Source organism: Ctenopharyngodon idella, chromosome 13 (genome assembly GCF_019924925.1).
Source record: "Ctenopharyngodon idella isolate HZGC_01 chromosome 13, HZGC01, whole genome shotgun sequence".
In the NCBI taxonomy this organism is placed as follows: domain Eukaryota; kingdom Metazoa; phylum Chordata; class Actinopteri; order Cypriniformes; family Xenocyprididae; genus Ctenopharyngodon; species Ctenopharyngodon idella.
This window is the reverse complement of record NC_067232.1, coordinates 30,647,724-30,671,035: the sequence shown is the minus strand read 5'-3', so window position 1 is coordinate 30,671,035 and position 23,312 is coordinate 30,647,724. Positions and strand designations below refer to the sequence as shown.

General features: G+C 40.3%; 1 protein-coding gene across 14 annotated transcripts in view; it reads right to left on the bottom strand.

The window, feature by feature from the left end:
* nrxn1b (neurexin 1b) overlaps window positions 1-23,312 on the bottom strand; it is a 97,663-nt gene that overhangs the window by 52,448 nt on the left and 21,903 nt on the right. For 6 of the 14 annotated variants that reach the window (XM_051917744.1, XM_051917747.1, XM_051917751.1 and 3 more), the window contains 7 exons: window positions 20,537-20,841; window positions 19,924-19,947; window positions 17,474-17,635; window positions 15,433-15,874; window positions 11,761-12,144; window positions 8,650-8,853; window positions 3,946-3,972 (listed from right to left, as the gene is read on the bottom strand). In XM_051917744.1, the coding sequence (XP_051773704.1) occupies window positions 3,946-3,972; window positions 8,650-8,853; window positions 11,761-12,144; window positions 15,433-15,874; window positions 17,474-17,635; window positions 19,924-19,947; window positions 20,537-20,841 (1,548 nt within the window). The remainder of the gene's footprint in view (window positions 1-3,945; window positions 3,973-8,649; window positions 8,854-11,760; window positions 12,145-15,432; window positions 15,875-17,473; window positions 17,636-19,923; window positions 19,948-20,536; window positions 20,842-23,312) is intronic. The other 8 variants (XM_051917749.1, XM_051917755.1, XM_051917762.1 and 5 more) reach the window with 3 other exon arrangements.

The following is a 23,312-nucleotide window of genomic DNA, read 5'->3' as shown; positions in this document are numbered from 1 at the left end:
TTGTTGGGGGGATGTTAAATGTTCTGTGTCCTGGAAGAAAGGAAGCAACAGAACATTCAAAATTTTGCTGCACACCGTTGCTCCCCAAAACACCGAAGGTGGTGAGGAAGGAACAGTGTTGTCATGAGGGTGTCGAGAATGAGCTACTTAATAAATTTTAACGCACACCGTCTCGTACCAGATCAGCCTGGTATGCCTATAACACTGCCATAGTGTGCAGAGAAGCACCAGCCTGACCCGTTGACCAAAACGCCTTCGCCTGCCAGCATGGATGTTGTTCTGCACGGCTTGGTGGGGAGTGCTGACTTTTTTAAGTGGTGATGACCTCCTAGATCGACTCGCAAACCCCACAATCTGAAAATTTGGAGACGAGCGCAAAGCACTTTAATGGAGAACTCACAGTGCTCACACTCACCATGCTGGAACGTAAGGGCAGCATGCTCTTCCCCAAAACACTCAAAGCAGAACTCACACGTATCATCATCAGGGATGGGCCGTGAACATGGCTGCACACATTTCTTGATTGTTTGTGACATGATGTTCTCTCTTTTTTTTTTTTTTACACTGAAAAATTTCTGCACGCTGACAACTGGAACTCTAACTCCTAACAAAGTGGACAGATAGAGAGTGTAGCACACACACACAAAGCGGTCTCTGAAGACAAATAAACCTGAAGGCGCACATGTTTCACGTCTATTTATAGCCTCTCATGAGAAAGCATTCCAATGATGTCATCGTCAGAGGTTTTTAAAGCCAAGATCTTGGCATGTTGGCCACACATACTTCACAACCAGTCAAACAAAGATGTTTTCCCATAGTAGACAGCGCAGCATGTAGAGTAGCTTTTGAGCGGGAACAGGTCTGGTTTAAACTATAAGATGGAAAACTCATGCTGAGAAATAAGCATATGTGTGTGAGAAAATTTGGGCCAGATTTACTAACAGCTTGCGCCAGCGCAAAACCTCTTTTGGCGTTAAAAAAAAGACTGTCAGGATTTACTAAAGACACGCAGTGCAAAATTAGCACTGAAAAGGAGTGGACTGAGTTGTTTTTGCAGTTTCCTTTTCAGACGCAAAATTTATGGGAGGAGAGTATTTAAATGAATCACGCAACACGATTTATTAACGTTTGCACTCTTTAATTTACTGGGATTCGCGCCATTAAAACAAAGCATGTCTTAACCCATTTTGTGACATGGCTGCAATTGTTGCTGCTAGGAGGAGACACCACAGAGAACAGAGGTAGAAGGGAGAAAATATTTTCCACTCGTATTAATTTCTTTGGAATGCCAGAGAAAGACGGTATCCATATATTACATGTAACAAGTTGCGCCTGTGTCGACCCGCACCTGATGAGCATCAGCTCTGTTTATTTGCAAGCCAACGCTAATTTGCCCTGCTCTTGGTAGATTGTGTTGGTCATTATGTAAATGATTTGACTGCGTCTGTGTTCTTTAATTTGCACGTCAGCAGTAGATCACACGCAAAACCTGCCACTCCCATCGGCGCATTTGTGGAATTGCACTTTCATGCTAATTTGCCCTGTTTAGTAAATCTAATTGTGTTTTTTAAACCCATTGTGTTAAAAAAATAAATGATACTGTGCATGAAAACAGTTCCTAGTCTAGAAACATTCTCTTGCCGTTTACTGTCACTGTCAGGGACCATTTTTCTGGTGTAAAGATGGAATTTAAAGACTTTACTTTAAAAACGAAACATAGTAAGACATATATTTTAGGCTTTTCTGTCATGACAACTCTAAGAGTGTTTGACGTGGTAATGGATATTACAATGCTGATATGTTTGGTCTTGGCAGAATAGATCGGTTACGTTGCTGCTGCTGTTGGTTATTGCTGCTGCTGCTGCTGCAGAGCAAGTATGGGACTTGCTACTGCCAATGCATGTACAACACGCTACTGTGAGCAAGTAAGACATACTGCTGCTGCACAATATAGCTACATGAATTACCCGTAGCAGATCTATACAGGTGGAGCTGGGGAAGGTGGAGGGTTGAAGGCATGCTGCAACTGCTACAGGAAATGCTGACCAATTATTTGAAGGTTGAGCAGTCAGCTCATTGGCTACTGATACAGCAGGATCAGCTGTGCCCTATAGAGAATTATGTGATTGCAAGTAGTTAAGGACCTATCAGCCTGTGCTATCTAGATTTTTATGACAGAACTCTGTATTTGTATTGCGTGGCAACTCTGCTTTGCGTCGTGCCTAACAATGACGTTCAGCTGTTACTGTATTCACAATACAGCACGGCCTCTTGTACCTTATTGCTTTACTTAACCAGCTTGTACTTAAGGTTACAGTTAAATTAGCCCTCACAGATGCCAGCCAAAAAGTTTGGGTGGTTGTCTGGAGGCAGACAGGCATGAAGGAGAACTTGGAGAAGCAAGCTCCAGTCCCAGCATATCAATTACCTGGAACTGAATGTGGTGTTATTTCAGATCAGCTGGAACACAAATATGTGCTGATACACTCTAACAATATGTCTGTCATTTTCAACATCAGTCACCAGGGTGGCACAGGATTGTTTAAGCTCCTTCAAGTTGTGCATGAATTATGGTCATAGGCCTATCTACTTTTTTTTTTTTTTTTACCTCAGAATGAACCAGGTAGTAGTAGTTGACCAAATCTGTAAGAATTTCATAGAGGCCCTGAATCCATACAGAGACCATTTGGGCCATAAAACCAGAGAGAAGAACCTACCGAGAAGTCTTATGTATTGTTGAGGATATGTAGATGTGGATTAGGCATTTTGTCACATAACAGAACCAGCCTTGTTAAAGCAACACAAAACCTTTCATATCCCAAGGTCAAAACTCCTTTGGCCCTTTGTGTTGGTGCAAACCAAATCGGCTAATAAGAACATGATAAAATAGTCGATTGACGTGAGGGGAGGATGATAACAGAGTTACACCACAAACTAAAGATGATATCTGACTGATTAAAACACTGTTGAAGTCTGGTCAGTCAGAAAGGCTTAAAAACCCATGAAACAAACAAATCACAAGGCCTACTCAACACTCAATTCACTGGCTTCCCAAGACGTGACTCCAGACTTGACCAGATCCCTGTGAATTAACAAAAACTGGAAATTCCCGTCCTGAAAATGTACACAACCAGGGAATCCCCATTTAAGAAACATGAGGGTTAAATGAATGATTGATGGTTCAATCAGGGGGATTTTATTCACTTTCTATTTCAAAGCCATTCTTTATTTACTAACCTGTGTGTGTCTATAGCCCTGTTCGGATGGTAATTGTTTCTCATGGGGACGTAAGGTATTTTCAACATTTAAGAAGCAGAAACAAGCAATAAAAGCATTGCTGACGCACATGTAAAATGACTCGATCATCAAACATTAAACAGCATATAAATCAAAACCAATCAAGCCTAACGTTACTAAATGAAATGTTGTTGAACCCAGGATGAGGTTTACGACTGTGAAGCTTTGGGGGTGTTGATGGACTCTTTGTTTTTGACAAAAACTCATTCTTCTCAGCTTTTTGTTCAAAATGTTGCTTTTTTATTAATCTTATCCACATTCAAGTGTTGATAAAAAAAGAATGCATGAAGCTAGAATCGAGTGTTTTGTTTTTTTTTTTAAGCCGAGGCTCCATTCTTTCTTTTGATATATTGTATTTTGAGATATTCATACAACAAAATATTCTGGGTGCAATAAAAATTTTTTGTGAAAATGATAAAAAAAAAATGCTGGCAGTATTTTAAAAAACACTGGCGGGGAAAGAGTTAAAGATAATGCTGCAATTGACACAATAATAGATGTTCTAAACATAAGTCTTTTGTCATGTCAAGCATTAGTCAGTCAAACATTAAGCTAGAAAACATCTTTCACTGGAATCTCCCATTGCGCAGGTTAAAAAAATATTCTATGGTAAATGGAAGATATGAAAGAAGAGAAAGTGTCACTTACTCGTGGTACAGTTTATCCTCTCACAGTCTAGATGGGGAAGAATAAATGACATGTAAATTCTGCCTTCAAAGTAACATCTGCAGACACTGAAGCACATAACCCACTTCTCTGGGGACAGACACAAGAACACCAATGACCCTGATGCTCACGCATGCCATTCACCCTTGTTCGTTTCAGAAATTATATATGTACAGAATTGTACTGCTAATGGAAATGTATTTGACTAGGAAAGGAAATGCAAATGCAATCTTAGATTTTTTTTTTTTTTTTTTTTTTTTTTTCTATGGCATTTCTTGCCTGTAATGCGTGTAATTTTACTGTGGGTCTTAAAAACACACATGGCATGTTTTATAGAGCATCATACCATTGGTCAGGCTGTGACAACTGGATGGTAAACTACTAAAATAGTACATTGGATTGCGGCTTTTTGGACTGAAATAAAGATCAGATAAATGTTTATTGAATTCCCTGAATAAAAAGTAGGTAGGAATGTTTCTCAAGTTTCCACTGAAATCAGTATGTCTGTTTTTAGGTAGTGATTTACTGAGATATTTCATCCAAGTTCACCAGCCTGTAGTGTACCATCAACCTCAGCAGAGAAGTGGCTGCATACAGTCAAAGACCAGAGCTGGCTCATCATGTCAGGAAATGCTCTAAACTGACACTGCAAAACCATTGAATTATTTAATTTAATACTCAAACTCAATTCAGAAGGACAGTCGGCCAGGTGAATTGTAGACTCTGCTTAAATATCAGGGGAGAGTTCACACAAAATTTAAAAATCTCTCATTTACTAACCCTCATGCCATCCCCTGTATACAGTGCTGGTCAGTATTATTGGCTCCCTTGGTAGAAGTTCAGGAGAGTGTATCAACATGGAGCTGGGAATAGCTTGTTTGCAATCACATGGTTCTGATGACGTGCAAAATTCAGCTGGAGGGCAGGAAGTAAAGAAACAGAATGGAAGACATAGAGGAAAGTCCGTATTGTAGCGGTTTAGACACTATTTCAAAAGATAGTTACAGTATAAACAAAAAATCTCCACATGAACGTGATCCTTATGTTATGAAGACGATTTTTCTACTGAATTGAAAGACTTGCCTGCCATCGAGGCAGTAGATATAGTCAAGAGAATGTGGAGCTGCCGTCATGCCATGTTGAGTTCTAGTCTGGTTTGTTGTGATGAAAAATGTTGCCATTGTAGGTCATTCATGCTGAATCGAGAATTGCAATAGGAACTCAAATTATTGTTCATGGAAAAAACTGGATGGTGTAATACAATTTTCACCTTTTCTACGTGTAAAAACACTAAGGGAAGCAGGTTGAGGAGGTGACGGGGAGACACCGTATAGCAAATCTAATAATGTCACTGATTGAACCCACTGCCTATCACTCAATAAAATAATCACATTGCTGAGTGTTTTTGAAAGTGTTGTTTTTTGTTTTGGTTTAATAATTAACATTACATTTGCAAGTATGACTCTCACTCGGCTTGTGAATGAGCATAACTTGCACGCAGCCACTTCAAATCTGTTCACAAGCTTCTATGGGTTTGATTTTAATCATCATTTGTTGAAATACAAAAAAATACAGTGTGACGGTGTCTGTCTGCTGAATGTGACCCTCCAATTCTCCTCCTTGGCCATATGGGAAAGTGAAAATTTGAAGAGTTTGGTTCCAAAACGCTATAACTCCATTTTGATTAATTTGAGTAAAAAGGGGTTTTCTTTACCAAGAAAGTGGCAAGATGAGAACCGCTATTTTCTGTTTCAAACTTTCACATAGCATCTTTTGGTTATAAAAACATTAAAAATTCAAATCTACATTTTGATTTTAAAAGGCTTATTATAAAAGCAGATTATTTTTTTCCCAAAATGCAATAAATCCATGACACGTTTTTTTCAAAATGCAATTAATCCATCAATATAAAAGTTATTTTTCATATTGAAAATACACAACAAAGTAAGTTGATTCACATATATGACAGCCTCTGAACTTTGCCAATACTAATCTTATATACAGGCATTTGACTAAAAATACATTCAGTCGTCGCTCCCAAAATGAATTCAACGAGTCATCTTGTTAATGTTATAAATGAATTATGTCTCCGTTTGTCATTACCGATTAAAGAGTATCTGGCGCCACCGCATGGTTAAAATAAACACATTTACAGAGTACATTGGTATTGAAAACGGCTTTTAAAAACTGTCCATGATTCAGTTTTGGGGACCGTGACAGAAGTTTGATGCTGTCGTGGAACAAGCAACAGTTTGACCGAGTGCCTCATCTTCTTAATCTCCTCACGTAAATGATTAGATTTCGATGACTTGCGTTTCTTCCCCACTGCAGAAACCACCACAGGTTCATCAATGCCGTCAAAATTATAAATTTTTCTTTTTTTGTTGATCACAAAGTACAAAGCAGATAAGGAAAACTAGGATGCCGGGTGTATTCAGAGCGCCGCCATTACTGTTTACAGTGCGTGAAGTGGTGCGCTGTGATTGGTTGAGCGGATATATCGCATTCTGCAGAGAAAGGAGACTGGCGTTTGTCGTGTTTTGGAGAGAAAGGGAGAAAACATGACAGAATAACACAACAAATATATCGCATTTTGCGCAAAATTAATAAATGACTTTTCAATACCGACCAGATACAATACTGATTGTGGCGGAAGCTCAATTAAAAAAAAAAAAAAAGGCTTTTATCGTGTTTTGGAACCAAACTCTTTATTTACAAAGACAACATTAAAACTACAGTTCTGTCACGACAACTCTCGGAGTGTTTGGCATGATAATGGTTATGACAATGTTGATGTGTTTGGTCTTGGCGGAATAGATCTGCTACATTATTGCTGCTGCTGCAGAGCAAGTACAGACTTGCTACTGCCAATACATACACGACACGCAAGTAAGACATGCTGCTGCTGTACAATATAGCGTACATGAATTACCCGTAGCATATCTATACAGGTGGAGCTGGGGAGGTGGAGGATTTCTGAAGCGCGCTGCACTGCTAGGCAAATGCTACTCATGTAATTGAAGATTGAGCACGCAAGCTCATTGGCTACTAATACAGCAGGAACCAATCATCTGTGTCCTATAGATAATGATGTGATTACAAGCAAGTGAGTTAAGGACCTATTAGCCTGCCCATTAGAGTTTTATGCCAGAACATTTACACCCTTCCAGCAAAGAAATGGATCGACTTCAGCTTGCTGAACATATTTTTTATTTGGACATTTTCTACCATATGATGGCTGAAGCAGCAGCAGTGACACTGTTTCCACGGTAACCAGATCAACATTGTGAACAAAATTTACAAAACTGAAGTGAAAACACCAAATGATAATGCAGTGGGATAAAATATCTTCTCTTCCCTGCAAACGATACCATGTTAAGAATGTGAATATTTAACCAAGTCAAAAACAAAAAGCAGGTATCCATATTCATTTCGATATCAGCAGATGCAAAACGCTATTAAAGGTGACAACTTTTAACATTAAAAAACAAGTTACGTAAACGATAAAATCTCCTTGTGGTTTCTCGGTTTGATCGATTTGAGCAACCATAAACGATGCAAAACATAAGAATTTTGAGTTTGTGATAGCGATTCCTATATAGAAAATAGGAATTTCCTATTTTCAATAGGCCACTTCCTGCCCTCAAGCCGCATTTCGCACCACAGCAATGACGTCATGTGCAAACAACCGATTTGAAGGATCTGGAGAGGTTCTGCATGGAGGAACAATCTCTGATCTCTTGTCAGTTGTTCTCCAAACTCATCAGACATTATAGGAGAAGAATCTGAGCTGTTATTTTGGCAAAAGGAGGTTGCAGAAAGTATGAAATAAAAGGGTGCCATTAATTGTGGGCAATGTGTATTAGAGAAAACATTTATTTAATAATGTGACTTCCCCATTTTTAATTGTTTTTCTTCAATGAGAGGTTAGATTTTTGTGATGCTTTTTAAATAAAAGGTCAAAAGGATTAACAATTCAGATTTATTTTCACAGGCTTCTTTGTTCATATTTACCAAGGGTGCCAATAATTCTGACCAGGGCTGTATATCTTGAAATTGTGACCTTTTTTTCCTCAGAATTGTGAGATATAAACTCGGAATTTGCAAGAAAGAAAGTCAGAATTGTGAGACAAAAATGGAGAGAAAAGATTGTAAACATGATCTAATAATGTAATACATATGATAATATATTTATTTCACTGGTTTATAATAAATCTAGTGGTTTAGCTATATACTTGCAGAATGAAGCTGACACCTCAGTGCAGAACTATGAACACAAACAGTCATGTAGGTCACAGCATAGGTTTAAATCAGCATTTAGACATGGCTAAATCATGTGCATAACTTTTGATTTCTAAAGTGCACAGCATTCCCCTGTGTATATATTACTTAAAGTGAAAGTGAAAGGGCACGAAGTCTTCATGCTCTGAGAAACGGGTGGTTTTCTGACAGGAAAGGCAAAATAGAGGGCTGCTATTCAACACAGAGCATTGTCCTTTAACACCGAGCACAGCTGAGGTGTTTGAGTGTGTACAGAGCTGCAGACTCTGAGCATTGAAGGGCTCTGAGCATGTCCACCATAAAAGACAACAGTGTGTGTGTTTGTGATGCTGCATGTCATGTGTGTGCAACAGTTTGTGTGTATTTGGTCACAGTTGTTTGATAGGATGTGTTTAGCATTGATACCTAGATTAACCGTGAGCCGGACACGACTTGTCTCCAGCTCCAGACGCAGGGTGTCTGCGGAGTCTCGAGAAGTGGTTGCCATGAGAACACCATATGCCCGCTGGGATCGGAAGCGTAGTGAGACATCTTCAGCCTCTGTATGCATAGCTACAGATAACTGGACCTTCATGAACTTACTGCCATCGTAACTGAGGATGGTGGCATCTGTGGATGAGAAGCAATTGAACACAAATAGTTTTCAGGACATATGTCTCTAAAGTATTTCCTACTGAAGAGGTCCGTAATGTTTATCATCAATTTATCATCAAGATGGTTGTGCCTGCATATACACAGTGCTGACATAATTTAATATTTCTAATTAATCACACATATTGGTAACATATTGCCAGAAATATTGGTAACACTTTACAATAAGGTCTCATTTGTTAACATTATTTAATGTAAATTTTTACAGCATTTATTAGCTTTGTAAATGTTAGTCAATAAAATGTTCATGTTCATGACAGTTCACAGTGCATTAACTAATGTTAACAGATACAACTTATGATCTTAAAAATGTATCAGTAAGTGCTGAGATTCACAATAAGTAACAATGGTTGGATGGGCACTAGGACAGTTTACATGGGAAAACAAACTTGATGGCACAGAATAGGATTAGATTAGTCTCAAAATTTCTCACAATTCCATGATACTGGTAAATGTTGCAAATGAATCTTCAACTTGTGTCTGTGAAATTCAATATTAAATCAGTGTGCAGCGATTTGTAAAAAGAGACACGTTCATGAATGCTAAGATTTGGTACATTCTGCTTCATGTCGTGGCCACATTAACACCTCAGGTTTTTCTGTAAATTATTCACAAATTATGATACACTAATACAAAAGAAAACATTTGTATTTACAAACATGTCTCTATTTATACAAACTGCTGCACATTGATTTAATTCTGAATGTCATAGACAGGGGAAAGCATTTGATTGTTGATAGTAAGGTACTTTCAGGGTTCTGTTTAGTTCTGTTTAGTTTCATTGTGTTTTGGTTTGGTTTTGTTCTGTTCCTGTTTGCCTGTGTTCCCAGTCATTGTTAGTTTCCATGGTTACTGATAATGTTACGCACCTGTTTCTAGTTCAGTTGATTATCCACCCTGTGTATTAAAGCCCTTAGTTTCCTTTGTTCAGTGTTTGGTGTCGTCTATGTTTTATGTGATTGTGCTAAGCTTATTCCTGTGATCTTCTGCATGTTCGTTGTTGCAGTTTGGATTTATTAAAGAGTGTTTTTGTTTCATTCTCCTGTGTCATTCGATTTACTGCAACCACCCGTGACAGAACAACGAACCCTAAAATGAAATGGACTTACCAGCTGTCCGCCTGCTCTACTTGGAGCAGGAGCATCAAACCCTTGAGGACCACACAAGTTATTTTTTTAAATCTGGCGTACTTTACACACTTTCCTGTTTGCTCCCTGTGTTTTATTTTTTTTTCAAGGCAGCGTGAATGAGAGAACAAAGGCCAGGTGTGCCTGGTGATGGTCCTCAGACATTTGCTGAGTTTGTGGAGTGGGTGTCAACTGCGGTCCCCGTTTACCATCAGACTCACAGAGGAGGCCAATGCCAGCCCAAGACCCAGACCAGCCAGACCTTAGTCACGCCCATCACATACATAGAGACTGAGCCCACCACAGACACAGGAATCCGAGCCCACACCGATGCCAGAGCCGACGTCTGAGCACAACATCACTACAAAGCTTGATCCCAAAAGTAAGTCTGACCAGATGCATTAGCAGGCAACAACATCCTGTGATGAGGGCATTTTAGTTGAGTATGAGGGCAGTGGATGGACCTCGCCCATACTCCCACTGCTGAGTGTGAGCTGTGCCTGATCCCTATAAAATAACTTGAGGAATTGGAAGAGGTAATCCCCCAAGGTCTCCTGTCGCTGCCATCCAGCCTCCCTCTCCCGCTTCCTCTGCCTAAGACATCCAGTTTCTTCTGCCCCATCTCCGCTGGCTCCCTTCAGTCCCTGGGCTCCTCCTCAGTTGACTCCACTCTGCTGTGCTGATCTGCCTCAGGTCTTCCGGTCTCCACCTCCACCTTGGCAAGTGGATCCCCTGGCTCCGCCTCGGGCTGTCAAACCCATCATTCCACCTCTGACTGTCAACCAGTTGACTCCACCTTGGCTCCTCGTCCCCTCGGCTCCACCTCCTACTGTTGTCCTAACCGCTCCACCAGGCTCCCTCATCCCTCCGGCTTCGTCTTGGTCAGTCATCGCTCTGCTTACGCCATGGACTTCCGGGCTTTCAGCTTCGCCTCATCCCTACACTACTTCAGCTCCGTCAAGCTCTTCCTTCCCTCCGGTTCTGCCTTGTTTCTCAGTCCCATCGGCATCCGCTTGTCACCGCGGTTCAGTTTGGTTTTTGTTTGGTTCTGTTCTTGCTTGCCTGTGTTTCCGGTCATTGTTAGTTTATGTGGCTACTGGTTATATTACGCACCTGTTTCTAGTTCTGTTGATTATCCACCCTGTGTATTTAAGCCTTTTGTTTCCTTTGTTCAATGTTTGTTGTCATCTATGCTTTACATGGTTGTGCTAAGCTTATTCCTGTGATTGCCTGCATGTTCTTTGTTGGATCTTGGATTAAAGACTGTTTTTTGTTTCATTATCATGAGTCATGGGATTTACTGCAACCACCTGTGACAGGTGGCTTCAATGACACAAGAGAGATAAAAGTGTACGGAGCATGGATGTCAAGATCCGGACATAGAAAATCAAAAACTTGACAAGGACACACAAAACTTCCTGCCCCAAGTAAACATGACCAAAGTGATCGGATACTGACTGTGACATCATCAGCAATCTAGATCTTTTTTTACAGATAAGTGGTTCCGAATGCTGAAAAAGTGTAATTTAATTAAGGATGGAATACCAACTGCATTTAATTCAAAATAAAATGTTGGAAAAGGAAAATGAAGTCAAACTCTGATAAAATAAACACACATAAACAACAATAACAAGGTAACAAGAAACCTCCATCTAATGAAATTACATTATAATACAAAGTTTCTTCAATATATAATAAGAAATAAGACGCATTAGGCATTTAACAGTGCCAGCCTTACCTCTCTCACAGGAGCGACCAAGATATCCCGTCCCAGAGCAGTCACACACATAACGGTTCCATCCTTCCCTGCAGATACCATTGTTTTGGCAGGGGTTACTGAGACACTGCTTCGGTGCCTCTTTACTGCAGGAGGGCTTTACACCTGCTGCTTTCTGCACCTCAGCTATGCGGCGGATATCTTTGCTCTGACCGTTGATGAACAGGTCACGGATGCAGCCTACGAAACCATAATTGAGCAGAGCGGTCCACACCTCAGTAGGAAACACCATGTCAGCTTTATTTTCCGGCAGTCCTCCTAGATACAGGTTATCATCCAGATCTAGAATCTCACTTTCTCCTGGGGCTTGGTATGGTGTGCGAATTGTATTGATAGAGATAGTACCTGCAATTCCACAAAGTCAGAGAAAAATGTGTGAATGATTTAAAGCATCTGGTGACACTTCCTCTGAATACATCTTTATACACTTTTCGTTACATGCGATTATATCTTTTGTTACATTTCACGCATGTACAGTAAGATGATTAAAGCATCTTCCAAAGTTTTAGTCTGGACAAGAATTTTTTTTTTTTAATTTGATGAATTGACTTGAGTGCTTTGTTTGCACAAAAACACCACAATGTGTGCCTTTCACCACATTATTTACAAAATATTAATCTCCAACACAAGTTCACACAACAACGTCTGCTCTTGCGTCAACACAACACGCATGCATCGTGGTGCTCTCGTGAACATGCATTAGAGATTAATATTTTGTAAATAAAGTGATAAATTATGTTTTTTGTGCAAACAAAGCATTCGTCTCTCTTCATAAAATTGAGGTTAAACCACTGGAGTCACATGGATTACTTTTATGATGTCTTTACTACCTTTCTGGGGCTTGAAAGTGGTAGTTGCACAGGCTGTCAATGGAGGGACAGAAAGCTCTCAGATTTCATTAAAAATATCTTCATTTGTGTTCCGAAGATGAACGAAAGTTTAACAGGTTTGGAATGACATGAGGGTGACTAAATGATGACAGAATTTTTGGGTGAACTAACCCTTTAGGAATGTGTCTGAATATCACTTAAGTGATTGTTTGCGTGCCCTGTAATGGAATGACCATCTGTCCAGTGTTTCCCCCCACCTGAGGCCTGAGACACTGGGATCGGCCATGTGGCTATATTTGTGTTTTTTTTAACACTTGTCATTCTTGTTTATAGTTCTAATTTAGGGATGGGCACTTCCAGTCCTGGAGGGCCACTTTCCTGCACAGTTCAGCATCATCTCTAATCAAACACACCTGCCTGCAATTTTCAAGCAATCCTGTTAGATTTTTCAGTTTTAAGAGTAAACTCTGCAGGACAATGGCCCTCCAGGACCAGAAGTGCTAACCCCTGTTCTAATTGAATTCTCGTCCAGTGGGTTGTGGGCAATATTAGCCATTAGAGTGTGCACGGATCAGCTCTTTGGATTCTAACTGGAAAAAGTAGACCATATCTTTGTAATACTCATTTCAGCATACTATGATTTGGGACACACTCATTCTAATTTCAAATACTATTTAGGATGGATAGTATGTGAATTGGGATGCAGCACTACAGTCCTGCCGAGTTCAGCTCCAACCCCAATCAAACACACCTGAAAAAGCAAATCAAGGTCTTCAGGATTACTTGCAAATTTCAGGCAGGTGTGCTGGAGCAGGGTTGGAACTGATGTCTGCAAGAAGGTAGATCTCCAGGAGCAGGGTTGGAGAACCTTGGGTTAGGTGCTCAAAATGTTTTAAGCAGTGTAATGTACATAAAATTATTGTGGCCGTTCAAAATCATACCCCAAGATTTAATTTCATGACAATAGAATTCCCTTGCCCTTCATGTCAGTGTATTGACGCCAAAAGTTTTCTCATTGAAAGCAATGGAGTTGCTAGTTCATTGATAGAGAAGGGGAGGGAAAATTCATAGCTAAAAACTTTTCCCTCCATTGGTAAAAAATAATAATAAAAATAATAACCAATCACCGTTGAGTATTTCACTTATAGCGGTTACAGTGTTGAGAAAAAATACATTGCAGAGGAGGCTAGCCTCTCTTGGGATATCAACCAATCATCTCAGAGACGTAAATTATGTGATATTAGTTTGAACTGCTACCGCTGATAATGTACCATCTACATTAGGTATGAAGAGTACAAATATTGAATATTAAAATTCTACAAATTAAAGATGAAGGAAGACCCTACACCATCAGCTTCGCTAAACGGCTGAATATGCTCTTGGACATATGCTCTTGGACATGGACATTTAAAAGGATAGAAGGATGTTTTTTTGTGTTAAGCTAAGTGATAGGCTAAAAGCATGAAATTATATTTATAAAGTCTGGAAGTGTCATTTTCTTTAAATTGCATGTCCAAAAATGCCATTTTAAAGCAGTTAAGTAGAAAAAAATCCTCATGAGGGGATCCCCAGACCTCTAGAATTTACATGATCATCGTATATACACATGATTACAGTTGGAAAGATGCAATCTCTGTTTCTGAATGGCCAATGTCAATTTAATACACTTTTATTAGCCCAGCAAGTCTATTCACAATGAAAGCCTCCAAACTGCCATTTTTAACTCATAACAATTGCAAAGTGTCCAATATATAAATAATATGATTCATGCACCTAATCCAGCAGAAACTCCATCACAATTTGCATATTTTAAAATGCCCATGACAAACGTCACTACCTGGGGTGCGTTTCCCGAAAGCATCGTTAGTCAACTACGGTTGTAAGTCCCATTGAACTCTATTGATAACGACAGAACTTGTGACCATAGTTCGCTTTGGGAAATGCACCCCTGCACCTCACAACGATTGGCTGCTGCCTGGTGTTTTTCTCTTGACATTGAGCATTTCTGAACTTTTCAACGCTCTCAACATTTTCTTCACTCTGCTGTCAGTCCCACAAGCCACAGCGTAAGCATGTTGCTCAGCTCCGCTAGGGATTAATTAACGCAGTGGCAATCTCTGTGCAGTGATATGGTATCAATTTAATAAACTTTTGTAAACCCAGCAGTCAATTCACAATGAAAGCTTCCAAACTGCCACTGAACATATAACAATTGTAGTGTCCAATATGCGAACATTATGATTTATGCACTAAATCCAGCAGAAACTCTTGCAAATGTTTAAATAATGACAAAAAATACAGTGTAACTATTTCTCTCACAGCGTGAGGCCAGGGTAACAATACATGTTATGTAATTACCAGCTCTCAAGATGGAGTGGAAAACACAGCTGGAGGCCCAATCTAATTTTCAACGTGACATCACAAGGCATTTTGGCCTTTTTCCATGTTCTTTCATGTTTTTCTTTTAAAGCAGCATTTTTTCTTGTGCTTTTTATGGTCTGCGTTCTCAAAAAGTTGTTCAATGATGGAATTTCCTATTTGGCGAATATAAAGTAAAAATGAGTCTGTGCATATGTTTATGCATGTATAGCATGCAGGAACCAACGACAAACCATGCTTCCAACCACAGGTGAAGAGCTGTTGTTCGACCATGCAAGCTTGTGATGCTGTTTGTGAATGGTTGTTTAAACGGTAGATTTAAGAAACACCAAATTGTTGAACTACCACTGTAACAATGGAACGTGACCACAGTTGGCTAAAGACTCCTGTTAAGCAGTCATTTGATCACAGAAATAACTGTTACCTGATTTTCCATCCCTCTGGAAATCCACATGATACCACTCTCCATCATTCACTTTTTTGTTCACAGCCAGTGTCTTGGTTGTGCCTGATCCCATATCCAGAAGCAGGTACAAAAGACCATCCAGCATCTCAATGGCAAAGAAGTCCACCTTCAGTGTGAGAGGGCTCTTGGTCTCTTTGGTCTGTTGCTTCGGTTTCCCGTGGTTAAAGAGCAGAAGTCCATTGGGCTCAGTGGTGCGGAAGTCAAAGGAAATAGAACCGGTCTTCTTAGTGTTCCATTTAAGAAGTGTGATGAAGGATTCAGGTGTCTCAAATGTGATGGGATCGAATGTAGCAACATTCTCACACTTGAAGGCAACAACTCCATGGATCTTCATTTTGGGGTCGCCTTTAAAGGCCAGTCTGGACAGCTCCAGCCGAACGTCATTGTTTTTATACACAACCTGTAAATATATAACAATGTCAGCTGAACAGAAATAATTTAAGAAACCTCTAATCTAAACTGTGTTTGCAGAACCATTACATGAATGGGTGGAAAGATTCATTGATTTGCAGCACATTGTGTCTTTTTCACTAAAATGAAATCAGAACAATTGTGTTCAAATGTATAATTGAAAAGTAAGTCCATAGCCACATATTTAGGATTGTTGGGAAAAGATGGAACAGCCATGCTTCAATCACTACTCTAGAAATAATGAGACAAGCCTTTTTATTGAGGAATGCTGTGATTTTATTTTTGGTAAATGTGATATTATGGTGAGCTTGTATTTTTAGTCTTTCTACCACAAATGACTCACTGACAATATTGTGTTTGAATACCGGCATAATGGGCACAAATAAACAATACAATACACAATGACATCACATGCATGCATGATAGATATGCAATCAGCTAACATATTTAGTTTATGCCCTCCACTTTAGGATATATGAATATAGACAGAGACCCATCTAACTGTCCCATAAAGAGAAGCTTTAACATAATTTAGTGCGTTGGGTTTTTATTCTGGGCTCATCTGCTTGGTTGTATATAGTATGCATAATCAATAAGCCGTATATTGAGTTTGGTCTTTTTATATCACTGTATTAGTCCATTAAGTCACTTTCAGCATTTTCTTCATAACAATTTTCTATGGGGGAGAAAACACTTAATTTAAAAACATTGAGGAGAACCTCAGTGCTCCTCCTACAGTGATTTCCATTCTAACCCATAATGAGTACTGTAGTTAACAAGGTCAATTGCTTACAAAAACATTTAATGGTTAATTACATGCTCTTTGAACCTGTTAATAATAATAATAATATGTTTTAATTATATAGCACCTTTCCAGAGCTCAAGGGCGCTTTACAATGTACATTTAACAAGGAAGGAATAACACTAGTAGAGTAGACAATGATGACAAACAATAGTTAGTAGAAACAGTAAATGAACATTATATGGGCAGGGCAGCATACAGCAGAATAGAATCAAGCACAACGAAATACAAAACACAACTTAAGGATGATAACATTCAGAGAATAAGTGAGTTTTGAGTAATAATTTAAATTCAGAAATATCATTTACACAACAGAGTGAGCAGGGGAGAGAATTCCAGAGTTTAGGTGCAACAACACTGAATGATCTGCCCCCCATTGAAGAGAGGCGATGCCGAGGGACAACGAGAAGGCCAGAGTCAGAGGAACGTAGGGTGTAGGGGACGAGCAGTTTACAAAGATAAGGGGGAGCCAAGCCATGCAAAGATTTAAAAGTGAGCAGGAGAATTTTGAATTTAATACGATAAGCAACTGGAAGCCAGTGGAGATCGTACGAAATTGGGGTGATATGAGCAGAACTTGGTATGGGTGAGTATTCTAGCAGCAGAGTTTTGAATGTATTGTAATCTGGAAATGGAGCTGGAAATGGAAATGTTTTGTCCTGCAAACACAATTTAGGCTATTTCTCTCTTGAAAATGAATTGATCTGTCAGCATAACAGAAACAGAAGCTTCTATAAAGCTCTATAAAGCTTCCTCTGCACTGATATCTTGTAGTAGGTACTTTACCTCCTTCAGGCAACCCATAAAGTTGTTGCTAACAGGTGATCCAGGCAGGTCAGCTGTACTAGGACTTCCTCCAACATAGAAAAAGTCATCAGAGCCAAGCATGGTGTAGTCCTCTTGAGTATATCCTGTGGTGGTCAGTATCCCATCCACAGATATTGTTACCTAAAGAACAAAGCACAGGAAAATGATATACTGGTACCACTTTGCTACTGTCTGGATTTCTGTTTCTTCAGTCACTAAGATGCACTGAACGCTGCATAATGACGCAATGGAGAACACGGCAGTGGTCACAAGGTCTGAAGCTCTGTAGAATCACACCAATTCATTGGCTGATGGTGCCATAAGGAGCTGCATAACATCCAAGTTGGAAGGATCTGGATTTCCAAACTTGTTTGTGTCAGATTGTTGCTGGATTGTATGGAGATGCTCATGTGCCCGCCGGTCAAGCCTCTTTCATTTGTATCAGACAAGTTCTTTCTCTTAAGACAGCTCTGCTGTTAGCTTTGGCCTAGTTTGAGAGAGTAGGTTATTTACATGCATTATCGTTAGTTCTATGTGTATGGATTTGTCAAAAGTTATTTCCTTGCAGTCCTTTTCTTTTCCCCTGTTTGAATCAGAGGAACAGGAAAGACTCTCCAGTTAGTGCTTTAAGGGCCTATGTTGACCGGATGGGTCAATGGCGTAAAGCCCTGGGTATGCATTATTTTTTTACGCGTACGCTAGTGTACGTGCACAGTTGAACACACAGCCTTGCAAAGTATACTTCATTTGACTCGTATGCATACACAGGCGTTCGACACATGCGCAGTTTTGAGCAATCTCTCGTCATGAGTTACAACCCTTATAAACATCTCTGTATTCTTTCATGATAGACTTGTACAAATGAGGGTACTTTCTAACCTCTTCACACAATCTCTCGTCTATGTCGGCCTCCATTGTCACTGTAGCTTGCATGCGATCCGGTCTGTTCTGATTATGCAGTTTTTCTTTGACTACCTTGTGAAGTGATGCCCTCAGGCCTTGTGGATAAACTAATTACTGCAAAAGAAATTAAATGCACATGTGCAACCTGTGCGTACAAGTATCATTGGATGCTATTTCCAAAGCTTATGAGGTGTACGGGCTGCTTTCATTTCTGGGTATTCAGGCACATTCTTCTGAGAGTGGGCCCTTGCTAAAGACTCTATTTTCAGGACTTTTGTATGGCATCAGTTTGGTCCTCTCTTCAAACTTTTGTCAGGTTTTTATATCGCTCCCTCTGCACACGCTTTGTCTTTCTGAGAAGTATTTATGGGTTGCCTGTTAGTTTGCAGCATCTTCTTACTACACAGACGGAGTATTTACATCTACAGTTTGCATGGTGTGATGGTGGATCATTCCCATTGCATCATTATGCAGTGTTGAGTTCCTACAAAAGGGAACATCTAGGTTACTGAATGTAACCCTGGTTCCCTGAGTGGGAACAAGACACTGCATTGCTGGTCATACTGCATAGGTTTCTGCTGCATAGGTTTGTGGCGATGGACCAAATATACACTTAAAAGGGTGCTGTTATGTAACGCCCTATGGGTGGAACTTCAGTGCCATTAGCCAATGAGTTGGTGTGATTCTATAGAGCTTCTGACCTTGTGACCACTGACACGTTCTCCATTGTGTCATTACACAGCGTCTCGTTCTCACTCTGGGAACCAGGGTTACATTCAGGAACCTAGACCTTTTTCCTTTACTTCCTTTAGACTAAAACCCATTTTTATGTCTTTTTTTCTTTAATTTATTGCATGACTTAGAAGGGATATGTTTGAATACTTAATTTAGGTGTTGGTTTATTAAACAAACAATAGCGTTAGTATTGCCCCATAGCAGCTTAAAATTGTTTGACAGACACAAAAATGGTGTTAGTAACTATAGTCTTGTTAGTATATTAAATTGTAAGTAAATTATATAAAAAAAATAAAAAAAACATGCAACAGGGATACAACTGAATGCACGCTATTTTTAGCAGTGCCACAGTTTGGTCAGGAAATCAAAATCTGGCACATGGAGGGGCTAGAGTAAAAAAAAAAAAAAAAAGAGAGCGCCAAAGACAAATAGGTTTTGGATGAATTATCAGCAGAGCATTTTCAATGCAGACCATGCAGAATGGGAGGGAATAGAGTTGAATGTTGCTGTCAGGACATGTTTCAAACCACTGCTGTGTGAAATGTAAGGTGATCCTTATAATGGTGGTAACTTGAAAGTGAACTGGACAAGGAAATAGGAGAAAAGACTGCTGGGGGAAAAACTAAATGAAGATTGAATAGAAAAATCGAAAAAGCCAAAGAGTAGCAACCAGTTTTCCCTTTTTTTTTTTTTGGCAAATGATGTTTACAAATAAAGGAAAGAAAAATGGAACTTATGGCACACCCAAAAACAATTTGAATAATATCTACAGAACAATGTAGTTTGTTTACCATAGCATGTCCAATGCCTGAGTGCTTTGTGGAATAAGAGGGGAAAGGAAATAAAAAAAACTGTGAACAAAATAACGACTGATACTCAAAAAATAAACATATGATGATTATCAGTGTTGGAAATTAGTTTGTTAAACATTAACGGTTAGTAGAATGACACATTCCATGATTGACGTTAGTTTTACAAAGCATATTAGTAGCTGCATAAAATCAAACAAAATAATTGCTATGATACTTTAGACATTCTATTATAAGTAACTTTGCAACTCCATGCCAACTAGCAGTCTAGAGGATCAGTAGACTATCTGCTTAATATTTGCAAACACTTTATTTTGATGCTCCCAAAAGGACATTCTACGGACTATAAGTAACTTTGCAACTACATGTCAACTTATTCTACTAACCCGAACCCTAACCTAACAGTCTACTAATACTCTAATGAGAGTTAGTTGACATGTAGTTGCAAAGTTACTTACAGTTAATAGAATACCTAAAATGGACCACTGAAATAAAGTGTAACCATTATTTCTATGGTAATGTCATTTTGTGTGATGAGATCTTGACCGAATCATTGTTCTGTTTGGCTCCTTCTTAGCTCCTGTAGCTCGATTACCTGACGCAAATTCCGCGTTACTTTCACATCATGCCACTCATTGTCATTAAATTTCCCATTGACCGGCTCCACCAGAGCTTCAAACGCCCCGGAACCCAAATTTATGACAAGAGACACCGCCCCGTTTTTCAGCGCCAGGTTGACATAGTCAGCAGATTTTCCCGTGTGGAGCATCAGTCCGTTTCTCTGAAGCGTTTTGAACGACAGTGTGATTTCATCGCTGCTGCTTTGGATCGGGTTCAGAGAAAGGTCATAGCAGAAGTATTCTGAACCTTTGAATGTCGCCACATATTCTTCTTCTATTCCTAAAAATAAAGAAAACATGATAGATTAAAAAGGTCAGCGAGCCGGACTTGAACTCGGGACTCACCCAAAGCGCAATCACGCTACTTGTTGTAGCGCTGCCCATGAGGCTATTGGCTCCAACAAAAAGCAACATTCAAAGTTTGTTTTGACTAAATTTACTGATTTCATAATACTTTTTCCAGTATATCCCGATTCTCATCCATCATCCAGGGGTTTACCCCGTCATCCTAGCCCAATTTGCCTGGCCCAATGGCCTCTGTCCATCATGGCCTCCTAATCATCCCCATATATGCTGATTGGCTTCATCACTCTGTCTCTTCTCCACCAATAAGCTGGTGTGTGGTGGGCGTTCTAGTGCAATATGGCTGCCGTCGCATCATCCAGGTGGATGCTGCACATTGGTGGTGGTTGAGGAGATTATTAGGGGTGGGAATCCTCACGATCCAATCCGATTCCAATTCTGGGATTCACAATCCGATTCTAAAACAATTCTTGAACTACTTTTTTTTTTATTATTAATTAATTAGTTTACCAACTTAAAAACCTTTAAAATCCTTACATTTACACAAGTAATTAATAAGTAGGTCTACTTTTTAAAATAAATACAAATTGAAAAAAATGTAATTAAAACAACTGTATGTTAAGAATTTTAAACTAATATAACTTCAAAACATATAAGCAAGTAGCAAATAATAAAGAGGAACAACGAAACATATTACAAGCAATAAACAAAGAGTGCTTTCAGTATTTAAGATTATCTGAACATTTTCTTTCTCATGTTTACTGTTGTTTGATTGTTACATCATAGACAGCGGGAGATCTAATGTTGCACGCACGGATCTCTTTTGAAATATAATTCACGAGTTCACATATACATATAATTAGATAGAGAAAAGTAATGCGTATTTGGCGTGCTGTCCAGGGGGAGGGCTCCGAGCTCGGAATTTTGGCCCGAACCCAGAGTACTCCCCCCGGATGTGGTTATGAGAGATAGAATTAGAAGTGAGGAGATTGGGTGGTGGAGGGATGCTGATAAACTGTCAATCGAACAGAGGTAAGTTTGCCGTATATATACCTCCATTGGTTGATTAGCTGAATGCTTTCCACCTGTGATAATTAGTCTAATTATCTGCACCTGCTCCTCCTGAATTTTGTTAATAAAACATCATTTCACGAGTTCACATATACATATAATTAGATAGAAAAAAGTAATGCGTATTTGGCATGCTGTCCAGAGGGGAGGGCTCCGAGCTCGGAATTTTGGCCCGAACCCAGAGTACTCCCCCCAAAAAGCAAAAGAGCAAAAGGACAGCCGCCAGACTAAAGACCCCAAAAGACGCCGAGAATTGGCGGACTGGCATTTCAAGAAGCCTGGTCGCTTGACCAGGAGAACCCGTGTTGCCACTGACAGGAGCGTATCACTGTACCAGGCGGACAGGCCCTACTAGCCTGACAAACGATGAGTAGCTGAAATTTGGAACGACTGATCGGGAGGGCTCTTGCAACATCCGATAGGAGACCAAGGCTCCGGGAGACCAATGCTCGTTGTATCAGATGTGTAAAGCCCTACCGGCCGATAAATGAGGAGCAGTATGATTTAAACTGTCCAACCGGGGGGGTCCGTGTTGCCTCTGACGGGATCGTGCATCGCCGGGTGGACGGGCCCTACCGGCCGATTGACAGGGACCGTGTGATTTGGAGCGCCCGATCGGGAGGGCTCTGGTTATGTCCGACGGGAGACCAAGGCTCACAGCGTCGAACGGGTGAGCCCTACCGACCAAAGTTTCGGAACGACCGACCAATCGAAAAATATTGGTCGATAGTGGGGTGGACGGAATTGGAATGCCCAGCCAGGAGAGCTCTCGCAGCATCTGACGGGAGACCAAGGCTCCAGGAGACCAATGCTCATGGCATCAGACGGGTAAGCTTCGCTAGCAGACAGGCGAAAAATGAAGCGCAGAGGTTCAATCGGGAGGCTCTCGTGGCATCCGACGGGAGACCAATGCTCCAGGAGACCAATGCTCATACCATCGGACAGGTAAGCCTCGCCGGACGACAAGAGAATGAGCACTGACCGGGAGGCTCTCGCGGCGTTCGATGGGAGACCAAGGCTCCAGGAGACCAAATGCTCATAACATCGGACGGGTAAGCCTCGCTAGCGGACAGGCAGAAGGTAAGCATTGAAGATCGACCGGGAGGCTCTTGCTGCGTCCGAAGGAGACCAAGGCTCCAGGAGACCAATGCTCGTGGTGTCAGACGGGTAAGCCTCGCCGGACGAAGAAGGATATCTACAAGGAAGCTGATCGGGAGGGCTCTCACTGCATCAGACGGGAGATCAAGACTCACTGTGTCAGACGGGTAAGCCTAGCCTGACAGAGAAAGGATAAAAGGATGAAAGCTGACCGGGAGGGCTCTCGCTGCGACCGATGGGAGATCAATAATCACAGCATCAGACAGGTAAGCCTCGCCA